At 36.9% G+C, this 18,040-nt stretch overlaps 1 protein-coding gene across 1 annotated transcript; it reads right to left on the minus strand.

Annotated features, from left to right (window-relative positions):
- Positions 1-72: 72 nt before the first annotated feature.
- On the minus strand, positions 73-10,916 carry LOC123667027 (aldo-keto reductase family 1 member B1-like). The gene is made up of 7 exons (XM_045601036.1): positions 10,790-10,916; positions 4,051-4,193; positions 3,307-3,448; positions 2,162-2,356; positions 683-882; positions 446-601; positions 73-212 (listed from the first exon to the last, which is right to left on the minus strand). Exons 1-7 carry the CDS (start codon positions 10,862-10,864, stop codon positions 167-169), a joined length of 957 nt encoding a protein of 318 aa, XP_045456992.1. The 5' UTR covers positions 10,865-10,916; the 3' UTR covers positions 73-166.
- Between the last annotated feature and the right edge of the window lie 7,124 nt (positions 10,917-18,040).

The following is an 18,040-nucleotide window of genomic DNA, read 5'->3' on the forward strand; positions in this document are numbered from 1 at the left end:
ACACGTAATACCTTGAAAATAATTTATATTCATTAAATCTAAAACCCAGCGTGGTGACTATGTGCAACACACATGAGTTCCCGCATTTTTGACGCGAACTTGCGGAGGCCTATGTCCAGCAGTGGACTGCAATAGGCTGGAATGATGATGATGACGGTGATGAAATCTAAAACTCGTCATTTTCAAACGGATGATACTTGTGGCCGAGAGATCTGAAATCAAATGAAAAAATATATAATAAAATGAAAGTATAGGCTTTATAAGATGACGCTACTGCATGCACTAATAGGAGGGGAATTATGTCCCCTATTAATAAAATATTGCAAAAACGGGAATGTCGTGTGTTGGATAAATACGTCAATCTTAAATACAAAATGGTCATGTTAAGTAGACAAGCAGACGATAAGTGTTACCATGCACGTGTCAAGTAGATTGATGTACTCACGTTTTCATCGGCATGAAGCGTTCATTGCAGTTGAACGAATTGATAAGCTTGATATCCTCAGCGGACAATTTGAAATCAAAAACATCAAAATTGGACGCAATGCGGGATTTGGCGACTGATTTTGGTATCACGATGTTGCCGCGGTCGATTTGATATCTGAAAAATATAAATGCATGAAATATTAAAAAAGTGTAAAAGACCTCTCAAGGTGAGAATTTTCCATATTCAGTGATATACCTTATGAGCACCTGAGCGACAGTTTTGCCAATCTTATCCGCGATAGCCTTCAGCTTGGGGTCATCCAAGAGATGTGGGTCTCCGGGTTGAGCCCAGGGTCTGTCCGGAGAGCCGAGTGGGGAGTAAGCTGTGATTAGGATGCCGTGGGACTCGCAGAACTCTTTCAGGCGGACCTGGGTTAGGTAGGGGTGGCACTCCACCTGGAAACATATATTTATTAAATAGCACTAACTTTAACTTTACGACGTCTTGGCGCATCTGTCACAGCACTGGTTTGTGGCTGTTGCGCTGGCGGTTGCAGGTCGATAAACCCCGCACTTATCAAATATTTGTATAGGCCATACAGATGTTTGCCGTGGTCTAAGTGTTTGTGCAGTTCTTGTGGGTCTCCCCGCCGTGCCTCGCAGAGCACGTTAAGCCGTCGGTCCCGATTGTTAGCATATACAACTGATAGCGATCGTTACACATAATACATATCAACTAACCCGCATTGTGGCAGCGTGGTGGATTAAGCTCTGATTCTTCTCCTACATGGGCGAAAGAGGCCTATGCCCAGCTGTGGGCCGTACAGGCTGAAGTTACTAACTTCGACTAATACGATTCTATACATATAGTATAATTTAATGTTTTATAATAATAATACATAAATAACTGGGTTTTCTGGAAGAAATGGCTAATTAGCCATAAGTCCGCCCATTATACACATAACACGAAAATGCATCATGTTTGCATGCATAATGTTGAATTTACAGATTATACAGATAATTGCGCTGCTACCTTTTCAATTCATTTTATCCTATATCTAAAGGTTGTCTGGAAGAGATCGCTACTAAGCGATAAGACTGCCCTTATACATTACTATCTCTATGTGTAAATAACTGTTTTATATAATTTTTTTATTTTTTTTCCGAGTGGTGTGCAATAAAGTATATTCTATTCTATTCTAATTTATAACAATTTTAAGTTCTGGAATTAATGTATTTGTGATGTACAATAAAAACTTTAATAAATAGTTACCAAAACATGATATTTTAGAAAAAATTATAAAATAAAATGTTATCTTATAATTTTCCTTTGTAAATTCTCACAAAATTTCGTACAAAAATTATATTTAGTTTTTATGCCGAAATCCGGCTCATGAGAATAATATTGGCTCAAAACAACACTATTTAGGTACTCATAACATCACTTCTGGCTTGTAATAAAAAATTTGGCTAATAACAACAATACTGGCTCATAAAAATGATACTCGCTCATAAGAACACTTCTGGCTAAGAAAAAAACTGGAAACTCATACGAACACTGTTGGCTCATACAAACACTTATGACTCATAACATTACTTCTGGCAAAAACTATACTGACTCATAATAAAACCGCTGGCTCACACAAATATTGTTAGCTCATAAAATCACTTCTGGCTCATAAAGTCACTTTTGGCTCATAATAACACTACTACTACCAAACTACCAAAAACTTACCTGGTTCACAACGGGCTTCACGGTAGCGTGTTCCAATAACCTCTTCACCTGCTTCGAGTTGAAGTTGGAAATACCCAGACTTTTGACCAGACCCTCACCCACTAAGGGCTCCATGGCTTTCCAAGTGTCAACATAGTCCACATCGGAGAATATGATCTTGCCTGACTCATTTTCGGGGAAGATTGAACCGTCTTCCTGTAAACATTCACATAAACCAGTTTTAATACGTAACCATATTTATAAAAATGATAGTTTTTCACAACCGTTTTGCTGTAGTAGTGCGAGTAATCACCTAAAATACCGAAAATTCGCGGGTTCGATTGCCGTTTGGGATGGAAATTTGTATTTGTAGAAATATTTTTTTCTGGTTTCGATGTTTGTCCTTGTGGGGAGACTCACCGTGCCTCGGAGTGCACGTTAAACCGCCGGTCGAGGTTGTTATCTATATGGCTGATAGCGATCGTTGCTCGTAGTAGGAAATATATCCGCCAACCCGCAATTGTGTAGCGGGGTTGATAAAATCTAGTTTCTTGCTTCGACATTTTGCCATAAACACTAGGTATATACTTATACTATATACGCAGTGCACCTTACTCAAAATTTTGACTATCCCAACTAGGGATGTCATCATTTCAGCCTATCAAAGTCCACTGCTGGACATAGGCCTCCACAAGTTCACCCCAAAAATGGTGTGAACTCATGTGTGTTACCCATAGTCACCTCGCTGGGCAGGTGGGTTGGTGACCGAAGGGCTGGCTTTGTCGCACCGAAGACGCTGCTGCCCGTCTACGGCCTGTGTTGCCAGTAGTTGGATGGTAATTCCGCCATCGGTCGGCTTTTTAAGTTCCAAGGTGGTAGTGGAACTGTGTTATCCCTTAGTCGCCTCTTATGATACCCACGGGAAGAGAGGGGGTGGCTATATTCTTCATTGCCGTAAACACACTAGGGATTTACCTCAACCTTACAAAAGAGCACAACTAACAACATTGCTCTCAAGTAGTGCTGTGTTCCTGTAGTGAATATGGTGGCCAGAGTTTCTGGGGAGGTGCTGGTACAGACGTCTATAGGCTACGGTAACTGCTTACCATCAAATGGGATGTACGTTTGCTTGTCACAATAGCGATATAAAAAATACATTACGATACCTTGTAAGCCTGAGGACAGTGAATGAGGTACAAATCCAGATATTGGAGGTTAAGGTTCTTCAGGGTCTGCTTCAGAGCACCACGCACCAGGTCCGGGCGATGGAAGGTGTTCCAGAGCTTGGAGGTGATGAACAGGTCGTCTCTGATCAGACATATTTAATAGTTAATTTATTATTAACTAGCCGTACCCTGGGCGTGTTGCAACGCTTTATTTATTTATTTTTTTGGTCGTTAACCAACTCAGAAATTTTTGTGGGTTCACGCAAAACACTTTGCTGAAGATCATGACATGATCAAATGCACACTTTACGATTCAATAAAAGACACACAGAAAGACATTCATTTTTATATATTTAGACAACGACGTGTCAGTGAGTGGCGACCGCGTATTGATAAACACAGCGATGTCCTCCGGTCGCTGGAATGATGACCTACGTAAAATGGCCTGGTAGCCGGTAGCTGTATGAGGATTACGGAGAACTGGTACATTTGGGGCTTTGGAAGGCAATGTCCATAAGTGGGCCGCGATAGACTGAAATAAACGAGCCCAGAGGAAAGCAACGCGCTTGCAATGCTTTTGGTGTTGCAGGCGTCTATAGGGTAAGGTAACAGCTTACCATCAGGCTGGCTTGTTTGCCATCTTTGTAATAAAACAGAAGTCTTTTGTCCAGTATAGAGACAAAACGCAACATTTACAGTTTTAGGCTGATTAAGTTCAGTTTAGAGTACTTATTGTTATCAAACCTCTTAACAGTTCCATCCGCAATTTTCTGAGTGATGGCCTTCCCAACTTCCTTTTCATTACCATACACAAATGCACAGTCAATGTGTCTGTAGCCGATGTCGATCGCATCCTTCACTGCTTGGGTTACTTCGTTGGGTCTTGACTGGAATTAAATAAATTTATTTCCGGGAGACCGGGACAGACAGCTAAACGTGCTCTATGAGGCACAGTGGGGAGACCCACGAGGACTAACAACCAGACCGGAAATAAATATTTGCATAATTACAAATATCCACTCCGAGCGAGAATCGAACGCGACCGTCGGTGTTTATGCGCCGCTGACACGGCACACGCACCGTTACACCTGACCTTTTATTTGAATTAAATTCAGTCGCCAAAATTTCTACACCAGATTGTATTTTTTTTTTTCGTTGTTCATTATATTTAGGTCGAGGTTTGTATAAAAACAAAATTTTCAAAAATTGAAATATTAATTTATAAATAAAAATCATACAAGTAATGTTATAACTTTGAATCAGTGCTTAAAGGTCAGAATCTCTCTATATTAAAACGTGAAGCAAAAACTTTGTACCCCTTTTTACGAAAATTGCGTGGACGGAGGAGTATGACATTTCGTACACTTTTCTCTATCTATATAAATAATAATTATGTTTGCTCGCAAACGAAAAAAAACGACTTCAATTACATCAAAAATAGTCAAGTAACTACGCGTTATCAAAGATTACTCAAAAAGTAGTTATCAAATCTCGATAAAATTTATATGTGACCACATGATAAACATCAGCTTTCGATTAAATTAAAAATTATCAAAATCGGTAAACCCAGTAAAAAGTTATTGTGGATTTTCGAGAGTTTTCCTCGATTTCTCTGGGATCCCATCATCAGATCCTGGTTTCCTTATCATGGTACCAAACTAGGGATATTCCCTTTCTAACAAAAAAAGAATTATCAAAATCGGTAAATCCAGTAGAAAGTTATGCGGTATAATACAACGTAGGTCGACGAGAAAAGCGTCAAGTAAAAACGCATTATTAGATATAACTCGAAAAGTAGTTGTCAGATCGCAAATAAATTTAAATGGGACCAATTGACACACACCACCTTTCGATTAAAAAAATTTTTTGTCGAAATCGGTCCACCCGGTCAAAAGTTCTGATGTAACATACATAAAAAAAATTAAAAAATACAGTCGAATTGAGAACCTCCTCCTTTTTTGGAAGTCGGTTAAAAATGAATGTTGCTAAGCGCATCATAATGCGAGAATGGCTCGACCAATTTGGCTAATTTATTATTTTGTATATATGCTGTTTGGTTACGGCATCAAAGAATATAGCCACCCCCTCTCTTCACATGGGTGTCGTAAGAGGCGACTAAGGGATAACACAGTTCCACTACTACCTTGAAACTTAAAAAGCCGACCGATGGCAGGATAACCATCCAACTGCTGGCTTTGAAATACACAGCCCGAAGACGGGCAGCAGCGTCTTCGGTGTGACAAAGCCAGCCCTGCGGTCACCAACCAGCCTGCCCAGCGTGGTGACTATGGGCAAAACACATGAGTTCACGCCATTTTTGGCGTGAACTTGTGGAGGCCTATGTCCAGTAGTAGACTGTGTGTGTGGATGTGATGATTCTTTTGTATATTCCTTAAGGCCCACGGAAGAATTTAATAAAATAAAAATTAAAAAAATAAAACAACAACAATAACTGCGTGGACAATTTTAATTGTTACTATTAACTATTCACAGAACGAAGTCTGTCCGGGCAGCTAATAGTTTACGAGTATATAGAGAAGAAGTTCTAAACGGCGCTCATTGAAAATCTGTGCTGGGGCAATGATGTCTCGACGCTACTGAGTGGGCATCCGATTGGTGACATCACAAGTTCATTTTTTTTTTTTATATATATATAGCTTTGTAATTTAATAGATTGATTTAAGATATTGTTGTTGAATATTGTTCTATTTTATTTTATGTCGGATCCCTTATCAGAATCTGCTAGAATGATTTTTGATTTTTATAAATTATCCCTTGTTTGTCTTAATTTTTTTTTTGCTTGCTGCGATTATTTTGTATAAGTTACAGTGGGACTGGCGTGTCCATGTAGAACAAAAGTCCCTAAAATTAATAAAAAAATAAAAAAATAATGCTTGTGACCAATAAAATTTATGTTACTTAAATTTCTTTATTATAAAACCGTAATTAGATTCTTTATTTCCTAGATTTGCGTGAGATGGTATAAAACTATCTTAAAAAACCAGTGAAACATGGCCTTAACGTATATTATTTTAAGTTAGTAATAAAATTTAAATTTGTTTCAAACTTTACTAAGAATCTAACTATTGTACAATTAAAATGAATAAAATAACATTCTTCATTGTACGTGGGTGTTATGAACATACTTTAATAAACGTATCGCTGCCACCGAGTATTTCTATTCCGAGGGTTTTGTTATTGAGAGCAATTTCTATAATAGTCTCTTCATTTGGTATAATTTCAGCTGTCGCTGGATCTGGAGCGGGTTCTTCAGCTGGCTCTTCAGCTGGCTCTTCAAGTAGCTTTTCAGCTAGCTTTTTAGGTGGCTCTTCAGCTAGCTTTTTAGGTGGCTCTTCAGCTAGCTTTTTAGGTGGCTCTTCAGCTAGCTTTGCAGATAGTTCTACAGGTAGCTCTTCAGGTAGCTCTTCAGGTAGCTCTTCAGGTAGCTCCGCAGGTAGCTCTTCAGGTAACTCTTCAGATACTGTTTAATAATTTAGAACAGTTTACATTCAAAATATGGGATTCCAATATTGCTATAAAATAACAAAATTCAAGAGACAATTTTCATTTATCAAATTTTTCAAGACAATGGAAATAATTAAAACAAAGGGCAATAGAGTCTAAGATGTGAATTGTGACGAAGTCGAAATGTTTTTTTAGCTTCCTAAATAACCCTAATTATTTTAATTTTTGGATAATAAAGCAATTTTCAAAAAAAAAAATACCCTATAAAGTAGACAAAAAGTAGCCTATGTACGCCGGTTAGGAGCATTTCAAACACGTTGCCAACCCTAACCCGTACTTCCTCAATCGGGCTGTTCCAAATATTGAACAAGACCTGCTGTACCCTTTTTCAATAAACTTTATACTCTTTAGCTTGTTTATACAATCTCTCAAAACTCACTCTACGTCTCCCTGAATGGCTGAACTGACAGTTGAACTGAGGTTCAACTGTTTTTCAACTGCTGTTGTCCAAAATGTAAATTGCTCTGTACACAAAGTAACCATGCTTTTTGCTCTAAGAATTTTTAAATCAGACCGTTTAATCACGAGGTTGGTACGTGCAAAAAAGAATAAATAAATGGGCAAGCAACTCTTCACCACGATATCATTTGCGTGGAGCAATCGTTTTTGATTGTTACTTTTTCTCCAGTTAAGATTGAGACTATGTCATTCAGCAATAATAAAGCGTTCTACTGGTAATAGAATTTTCAAAATCAGTTGGGTAGTTTTTGAGTGTATCCATTACAAACTAACATAATTGTGTATGCTGGCAAACGAAAAAAAACCGACTTCAATTACATCGACAAGTAATACAACGTAGGTGACGAAAAAATAGTCAAGTAAATACGCATTATCTAAGATTACTCCAAAAGTTGTTATCAAATCGCGATGAAATTTAAACGCGACCACATGACGGACAGACAAACATCGGCTTTCGATTAAATTCAATATCATCAAAATCGGTACACCCAGTAAAAAGTTATGCGGATTTTGAGGGTTTCCCTCGATGTGTCTGGGATCCCATCAAAAGACTCTGGTTTCCTTATTATGGTACCATACTTAAAATATCTCCTTTCTAACATACATTTCTAATATATATAGCTTATTTTTGAGTTGATAGGAAATGCTCGCAAACAAAAAAACCGACTTCAATTACGTTACCCACATTCCTTTCACCATCATAAGTTCGTCTAGTCAACCTACTCAACCCGATACGGCCGAGCATTTACTTATTGAAGTAATTAAAATAGTAGTAATTCTTTCTAACTCTAAATTACTTCTGGGTGTGTTCTACAACCCTTCATCTCTTTTTAACTAATTCACAAATTTTGAAGATATCTTAGCAAACCTCGTTCATAGCTACAGCCACGTGGTTATAATGGGAGATTTTAACACCTGCTCACTGAAAGGCGACACAAACAGTAAAAAACTGTTAAAGATAACAGAATCATGTAATTTGCATATTCTGCCCCTATCAGCTACACACCATTCTCCTGGCTGTACCCCCTCGCTTCTTGACCTTATTATAGTGTCATCACCAGATTCAGTTTTCAAATATAGGCAGCATTCCGCTGATATATTTTCTTATCATGACTTGATCTTTCTCTCATACAAAATTCGTCCCACCAAATTCAAATCAAAAATTCTTCTGCAACGTAATTTTGGCGGAATTGATAAAGACCATATTTGTTACGATGCTCGTCAAACAGACTGATAAGATGCTGACTCTATGATAAAAAGGTGGAGCTGTTTAATATGCGAATAATCCAGCTATATGACACACATACACCTATGAGGCCTGTGAGATTAAAGCACCATCCGGCTCCCTGGCTGTCTGAGGAGCTTAAAACTTTAATTGCTGATAAAAACAAAGTCAAGTATAAATATAAAACTGACCGTAACTGCGATAAATACATATAAAAAAAATCCGTAACCGCTGCAATAAATTATGTAGAGATGCTCAACGTCGCCACATCCATCCACATTGCTAGAACATGGAAATTTCTCGAAACACTAGGAGTTGGTAAATCTTCTCGTAAAAACTCTTTAACTATTGACATTGAGCTTAATAGCAGCATGCTTATGAGCATTTCTTCTTTACTACGATACTCAATGATGTTGATAAACATCAAACTTTAAATTATCTTTCATCACTACCAACTTCTAACATTTCGTTCGTTTACTTTCTCCTCTGTCACCGAAAGCGATGTTAGAAGAGTTGCACTGTCTGTGGCTTCGAATGCCGTCAGAGCAGACTGCTTAAGCCTTAATATGATCATCCCTATCCCAGATATAATTATTCCGATTTTGTTACACATCCTTAATTACTCTTTCACATGTAGTAAGTTTCCCAAAACCTGGAAAGATGCACATATTATCCCGATTCCTAAAAAAAACTAATGCTACCTGTATCCGATTTCTGACCGATTTCTATTCTTCCTTTCCTCTCAAAAATCCTAGAAGAGTTAATTTTCCAACAATTAAATAGTTTCCTCTACAAACATTCCCTCCTAAATCCTCTTCAGTCTGGATTCCGTTCTAGTCATAGTACGGTTTCAGCTCTAGTCAAAGTTACCGACAACATCCGACTGGCTATGGACAGTAAACAACTCACTGTTTTGATACTTTTGGATTTTAGTAACGCGTTCAACTGTATTGATCACGACATTCTATTGAATGTCTTGCTCGTTTTTAACATCTCTCAATCGGTGACAGGCTGGTTTCTGAGCTTCCTCAAGGGGCGACGACAGCATATACGCTATGATGATGCCACATTTTGATGCTATGATGTTCAAGTCGGGGTACCTCAAGGCTGTGGTCTAGGTCCATTGCTCTTCAAAATCTTCATCAATTCGATTACTCAATCAATTTTTTGTCTCTACCATATGTATGCAGACGATGTCCAAATTTATCGTCACAGAACGCTTCAAGATTTTCATAGTACAATTGATTTAATCAACAGAGATTTAGCTAACATTTCTGAGTGGAGCAGACGCTACGACTTAACGTTAACCCAAGCAAATCACAGGTCATAATTATTGGTAGTCTAAGTTTGATTGCAAGGGTTGATAGCTCAACACTACCTACTATCTTATTTAACGGTATTAGTCTGCCTTACTGCCACCGTAAGAGATCTTGGTATATCGATCGGATCACTCGATCGGACTTTGTTGTGATCTTTTAAAAAAAATCTTTTTAAAAAACGATAACAATCTACATCGTCAAGTATAGTAAAATATTCAATATTAGGGACAACTTACAATTAGTTGTCGAATTTCGATCAAATATAAGTGGGACCACACGCACCACTTATTGATTAAAAAAATTCATCAAAATCGGTACACACAGTAATAAAATAAAAAGTTATGAGGTAACACACATTAACAATAATATACAGTTGAATTGAGAGCATACTCCTTTTATTGAAGGCTGTTAAAATAACAGTTTTTTTTTTAATTGTAGTTTAATGTAGATTGGAAGGATGTAATTTTTTTTTCTTTTAGGAATGAAATTCAGAACATTAATAATCAATAAATAAAAATTAATAATTAAAAAACCCTTCCTAAATATCACCTTAGAGTTATAGTATATGTCGGCGCAAAGGAACAATGTTGTTTACAAACGTACGCACGTGCAGCGATACGCCATTTCCGCTGCTATCCGTGAGTCAGGCGAGAGGTGGGAACAGATCGCTATAAACACGTACACCGCGTAGCGGGAGTCACATCTGAGTCACAGTTATTACTGTTATTGGTTATAATTATCGTGATTACATAATATTTTGATTTTGAACTAAGATTACTGTAATTAATCAACCTTAAATTGAACTGGTGTTTGTCATTACTGAAGTTTTCATTTAGTCATGTCTGAAGGCCGACCTAGTGTCGATAAGGATCCTAAGTATAATGTTCCACCTTCACCAATTTTACAAGTTTCGGATCCATCCGTAATATAAAGTAAATGGCACTTAAAAACTTACTTTCCATGTTCCCAAGCCGAGCTGTGGAATTGTTTTTCCATTATTTAATTTTAAAAGCGGAACTTTAGCGGCCATTCTGTTATTATATCACATAAAAAACGACCGTCACTCGCACTTGACAACCTTGAAATGTGAAGTTATCGTAAATCATTCCTATCGACCTATCGTAATACCTAACATTATATCAATCTGTAAATAGATATAGTTAAAATATTGTGAGCAGGTTACATATGGTGGTTTTGGCACACACGATTGGCAGTCTCGTGTTTGTCCTGACCATTTCATGGCATACTGTTATTTTTTGTCTTTTATATGTCTTTAAATTTTTTAAAGAGTACCGAGAGTTTTTTCCTCCGGTTTTTTTTTCTCGGCCTACACTAGGACCTAGTGTAAGCCGAGAGCGGTAGAGAGTAGGTCCCTAGGGACATTAGTTTATCTTATTTATTGTAATATTTAATAAAGCCGAGGACATAATAGAAAGGTAATGACTACAGAGATATTAGAAATTTAAAGTAACTTAACATTTTGATTATTTTGACAAAGTTAAGGTTGCACATAACATTGGGAATATTAACTAAGTTTGTAATGTACCCAATGTTATGATATAAATTTTTATTTTATTGCTTGACGAAATAAACGTTTTCATTTAATTTCATTTATACTTTTTAACCGACTTCCAAAAAAGGAGGAGGTTCTCAATTCGACTGTATTTTTTTTATGTATGTTACATCAGAACTTTTGACCGTGTGGACCGATTTCGACAAATTTTTTTTAATCGAAAGGTGGTGTGTGCCAATTGGTCCCATTTAAATTTATTTGAGATCTAACAACTACTTTTCGAGTTATATCTAATAATGCGTTTTTACTTGACGCTTTTTTCGTCGACCTACGTTGTATTATACTGCATAACTTTCAACTGGATGTACCGATTTTGATAATTCTTTTTTTGTTAGAAAGAAAATATTCCAAGCTTAGTACCATGATAAGGAAACCGGGATCTGATAATGGGATCCCAGAGAAATCGAAGGAAACTCTTGAAAATCCGCAATAACTTTTTACTGGGTGTACCGATTTTGATAATTCTTTTTTTGTTGGAAAGGAGATATCCCTAGTTTAGTACCATGATAAGGAAACCAGGATCTGATGATGGGATTCCAGAGAAATCGAGGGAACTTCTTGAAAATCCGCAATAACTTTTTACTGGGTGTACCGATTTTAATAATTTTTAATTTAATCGAAAGCTGATGTTTGTCATGTGGTCACATATAAATTCCATTGAGATCTGATAACTACTTTTTGAGTAATCTTTGATAACGCGTAGTTACTTGACTATTTTTTCGTCGATCTACGTTGTATTACGTCGATGTAATTGAAGTCGGTTTTTTTTTTCGTTTGCGAGCAAACACAATTATATCTGTTTTAACTACAGTGTTTGATGTGACTTTGTTTGATATTTATCTTTTATTTAAGTTTTTTATCACTACACAGTATAAAACAAAGTCGCTTCCCGCTGGCTGTATGCTTAGATCTTTAAAACTACGCAACGGATTTTGATGCGGCTGTTTTTAGTAAATAGTGTGATTCCAGATGAAACTTTATATGTGGGTCAAACACAAAAACGTTAAAAAAAGTGTTCAGGCTACATAAACTATAGATATTAATTATTTTATCGTGCAGGCATTTTTTAAATTCAAGGCAAAACTTTGAACGATTTGATTTCTAAAGTTTTTCAGATCTAATAACTAAAATATTAATTTAAGGATCTCTTTAGAGCGAAAATGTCCCCTTCTGTGGACTGTTCGGATAAGACGTCCTTCAGTTTGACAGTGATTTAAAAATATTTAAGGATCGATTAGTATCTTATTTGAATTAAAGAAACATTTGGAAACTAAGCAATAATTTAAATATGTGTTCTTTAAAAAATCATCGTTCCTAAATTACGAATAAAAACATATAAACATTTGTTCTGATATTTATAGTCTTCTTCTGTAGACACGTAAAATAGACAATGTTTTAAAAATTTGGAACCCATCCGATATTTATTTTTTTATCGTATTGGCATTACTGTCTTCTCCAGTATTCATTTCTTCGTAACTCTGATAAACGATTTTGGTATCGATGAAGAATATTTATTTAAGGAGTTACACAGGATTTTGGTCATGTTTGATGAGTCTTTCCTGTACTGCGTGTATGTTAGTAAGTAGACTCTTTAAAAATAAACTAGACCTAAGCTTCTATGCATATTAAGTAACTGATTACAAAATCTAAATTGTTTTTATTCTAACTTCAATATGTAACACGCCATCTTTAATATATTTACAATTTTCTTTCCTGTAGACATATTTCCTGTAGATAAATTTTGCACATTTTAAGCGATGGTCCCTTAACTCCGCAACAAGTCTATGTTTTTTTTAACTTGCTACATTATTAAGTAAAGAGTTTTGCGTTACAACTATTAATTGGCATTTTACTAAGCGAGGTCATGGAAAAGGTGCACCTGATGGTGTTGGTAGGTGTATCAAGCGCATTTGTGACAGTCGTGTTGCAAAGAGAAATGACGTATCGAATTTAGATGATTTGATGGCATGTTTAAGTTTAAATTGTAGAGGTATAGAAACTTATAACACCGAAGAGTCGAAGTTTCCTGAAATCGATTAGGTTTTGTATGAGATTGCTTACACGTCCTTTTAAAGGCACGCTCGAAATACATCAAACTTTGTGCAGCAGAACTCAAATATTATCCGTGCTAGATGACTAAGCTGTTTAAACTGCACAGCCCATGAAGAATGTTCGCATTACGAACTAGGATAAATTCAAATACAGCTTAAAGTCCCAAATTCCCTTACTAATTCTGTGTTATCTGAGCCTCATTTGGCCAATTTTTCGCCTGTTTCTTCTCAAGCAGGACCCTGAATCATCACAATAGTCCTGCTTTTAAAGGCACGCTCGAAATACATCAAACTTTGTGCAGCAGAACTCAAATATTATCCGTGCTAGATGACTAAGCTGTTTAAACTGCACAGCCCATGAAGAATGTTCGCATTACGAACTAGGATAAATTCAAATACAGTTTAAAGTCCCAAATTCCCTTACTAATTCTGTGTTATCTGAGCCTCATTTGGCCAATTTTTCGCCTGTTTCTTCTCAAGCAGGACCCTGAATCATCACAATAGTCCTGCTGGAGCTCACTCTATTCAGTATTCTGGTAGCCCAGGAACTAGTAAAGCTACTACTGAGTCAATAACACCCGGTTACTTTGAAAGATTAACACCTGATAACTTAATTCAAAACTTAAATTTACCAAGCCAAAGACCCCTAAATATAGTACGTCTCTTCGTTTCAGAGACTTCCAATTCTTCCGTAGAAATAAAACCAAAGAAACGACGCCAGCCTATCATATCAGATGATTCTGACGATAAAAATATATATTTTTTTCTTTAATTTTTACCGGAATTTGTCCTTTGTGATGACATGACATGTGATGATTATTCATTATCTTCTAATATATACCAATTTTATAATATTATTTTCTTTACTATGGGCAATGACTTTATTTTGAACATTTGTTTTCAAGCGCACGATAACATTATTATTATGAAACGTTTATTTTTAGAAAATTAGATTTTTCTGTATAATTTCGACAGGAAAGGACAGGTCCCTTCTGTGGTTAACTTTTGATTATTTTTTAATATCTAAAATACACGTATTATCAAATGTTAACTATTTAGTGATGATAGCGAATATTGTTTTGAGCACATTTAATTAGACTTTTCAAATGAATCGTAATAATGTAAGTGCTTAAATAAGGTTTATGTTATCAACTGTAGACAAGTAAGTCTTTTCTGTGGACAGATAAAAATAAAACTGTGATTCTTAGCGAAAGTGTGTAAGACTGATCTGTATCCATATTATTAACAATGATCAAAGAGTACAATGTAACTAAGGGCTGATTTTCAAAACGAAATTCGATGTTTTAATTTTAGGAAATTATGGATTACGCAATTTGTGTTTGACCCACGTACAAAACGTGCATAATATAGTAGAGGAACACTGATAGTTTTTGCAACCGTGCGAAGCCGGGGCGAGTCGCTAGTAAATAATAAAGAAATAATATTTTGAAGAGTTAGGGGCGACTTTACTGCGTGCTAGTGTCTACACTACCCGAGTGTGAGGTGTTAAGGAGCACCGAGAGCATTGCGAAAGGGCACAAGTTCAGTATTGTAATTTTACAAATTGAAGCCACCCTGCTGAAAATTCCCTATAAGAAACGATGATTTGTACGTGAAGTTATTGTAAACAATAGTGTGTTTGAAACAGGGACTCCAAAATCTTCATAGAATTTTTATCTGTTTTTATCTGGGCTATCTAAATTCGGCGGTCACCAACCCGCCTGCCCAGCGTGGTGACTATGGGCAAAACACATGAGTTCACGTTATTTTTAGCGTAAACTTGTGGAGGCCTATGTCCAGCAGTGGACTGTATAGGCTGTAATGATGATAATGATATCTAAATTCGAGATATGGATATGATATATTCTATCTGGATCCAGATAGGCGCTCGTTATCTTCGGATAACTTTTCATTTCGCTACATGGGCTAAAGTCACCCAGTGAAGGGCCAAATATGACGGCGTTAGACTTAAGCCAAACTTTTTGCAATTTTTTTAAGTTCATTAATGGCAGATAGATATAGTACATTTTATAAACAATTTTACTCATCAGCCTCTACTAAGATGTGAATCCTGTATCGGGATTCTGGAACAATACACTGTACAGAAGTACACACGCATAGACCTTTTCGATATATACAAATATTTGTTGTATGTTTGAAATGAAACATAAAGTAATAAATAATTATTTTATAACATACGACGCGTCGGCGCAACGGTCACGGAACTGTTTTGTACCTGTTGCGCTGGCGGTTACGGGTTTCGTTCCCCGCACATGAAATACATTTGTATTGGCCATACAGATCTACAGATGTTTGCCGTATTCTGGGTATTTGTACAGTCCTTGTGGGTCTCCCCACCGTGCTTCAGAGAGCACGTCAAGCCGTCGGTCCTGGTTGTTATCATGTACACCTGATAGCGATCGTTACTCATAGTAGGGAATATATCCGCCAACCCGCATTGGAGCAGCATGGTGGATTAAGCTCTGATCCTTCTCTTAAATGGGAAAAGGGGCCTATGCCTAGCAGTGGGATATTACAGGCTGAAGCGCGTTTGAAATAAAACATAAAGTATAAATAAATATTTTATAACATACACACACGGTCGTCTGTTCCTATGGTAAGCAACTTAATGCTTGTGTTACAAGTAACAGCCGACTGTTATAACTATTTTTTTTAATAAACATATGTACATAGAAAAAATTAAATAACAACTATTATATTACACCTAGACTCAGGCGGGAATCGAACCCGCAACCCGCAGAACAGAAAACAGGGCCACTACAAACTGCGCCGGCGGGCTAGTCAATTAAATATATATATCTTTTATTTTTATCGATTAAAATAATATTAGTTGGCAAGTACCACAATATTACACAAGATCCCAGCTAAATTTACTTAAACAATAGTTGAATGTGTTGCTAAGCGTTCGAAAAAAAACTCGCAAGCGGCTGGACCAATTCTTGCCTGTTTTAAAGTTTCTAATATTTTGCATCGTATGGAGGAAACTGCCCAGAAAAATGTACTCTTTCCGAAAAACATAACGATAATTTCAAATTTTAATGCGTCTGACAGTTCGTGGAATAGAACGTTTACCATCGTCGTCTGTAAAATTACTAAAATTGTAATCACATTAAACTACTAGCGACCCGCCCCGGTTTCGCACGGTTGCAAAAACTATCAGTGTTCCTCTATTATATTATGCATGTATTATACAAATAAATATAAACCTTCCTCTGGAATCACTCTATTTACTGAAGAAAACCGCATCAAAATCTGTTGCGTAGTTTTAAAGATCTAAGTAAGCCACTGTGAAGCCACTTTGTTTTATACTGTGTAATGATTAGTTTAGTTTGTCGTGTGGTGTCGGCCGAATAGAATAGCACCACCCTCTTTCTTCCCGTGGGGGTCGTAAATGCGACCGAAGGATACTTGGCCCAAAATCATCAGGGCCCTGAAGAAGGAAAACTTCATTTAAAACCCGGAAAGGGGTCTCCGTCAAGCATTCGTGGCATAGCTCTAAAATGCGAAAGACTCCTGCAGCCGAACTGGCTCCACACGTATCAACTAGTCGTTCCTGTGGGCCTAGCCAGTGAGGTCGAGATGGTGGCGCAGAGCTTAGGCAACTCTGCGTTTTCCTAAAGAGTGTCCTAAGCGACACAGTGTTTGTCTGACACTGTCTAAAATCGTCTGCAATAGACGGACTAAGGCCAATGAATGATGATGAATGATTAGTAATATGGATACCGTTAATTAAGTACTTATAAGAGGATTTTCATTTGTCCATATACTGAGATACTGAGATACTGATATCCTAGTATAGCAACCTGCTCAGGATCTGGAGCAGTCCGACTGAAGCACCCCGACCTTACAGAAGACCACGGCTTAATAACACTGCTTTCAAGGAGTGTTGTGTTCCTGCTGGTGAGTAAGGTGACCAGAGCTCCTGAGGGGGGATTGGAGTGAGGGTCGGCAACGCGCTTGAGATTCTGCTGGTGTTGCAGGTGTTTATAGGCTACGATAATCGCTAACCATTAAAAAAAAACTTTTTTTTCGGGGCTTTTCGAGGTTTTTTTTTCAGATTTATAAAAGGTTTAAGGTAGGTGAATAAATGTAATAAGGTGGTTAGGTCGAACCCGATTCCAGTGAATAGAGGTGTGGTGCAGGGATCTATTTTGTGTCCGCTTCTATATTCTGTTTATACATCAGACTTGGTCAATTGCATTAAATATTCTTTCATACATATATATGCAGATGATACGCAGATCCTAATGAAATTAATTGCAGGTTTTAATGTAGACTTGAGCAAAAACCTAAATGACTTAAATAAAGATCTGGCATCCATTAGTAAATGGTTTCATGAACATGACCTTATTTTGAATCCACAAAAATGTTCATACACAGTTTTTGGTACAAAAAGACAAATCGATATAATCCATCGGACTGACCCCAGTCATAGTAATATCATAGTATCATAGTAGATAACTGTACTATTCCAGAAGTTCAAGTGGTAAAAAATCTTGGTGTTAAGTTTATGGGCCAGGTCTTTTAAAACAAATTGAACGCGAAGATCTAAAAAGTACAA

The sequence above is a fragment of the Melitaea cinxia genome, chromosome 27 (genome assembly GCF_905220565.1).
Source record: "Melitaea cinxia chromosome 27, ilMelCinx1.1, whole genome shotgun sequence".
In the NCBI taxonomy this organism is placed as follows: Eukaryota; Metazoa; Arthropoda; class Insecta; order Lepidoptera; family Nymphalidae; genus Melitaea; species Melitaea cinxia.

Bases quoted from the DNA above. Each gene is read 5' to 3' on its own strand.
- LOC123667027 (XM_045601036.1), bottom strand. From the start codon at position 10,864: ATGGCCGCTAAAGTTCCGCTTTTAAAATTAAATAATGGAAAAACAATT. The intron at 4,194-10,789 runs GTAAGTTTTTAA...ATTTAATTCCAG, and splicing joins TCGGCTTGGGAACATGGAAA to TCAAGACCCAACGAAGTAAC. The intron at 602-682 runs GTATATCACTGA...TATATTTTTCAG, and splicing joins GTCGCTCAGGTGCTCATAAG to ATATCAAATCGACCGCGGCA.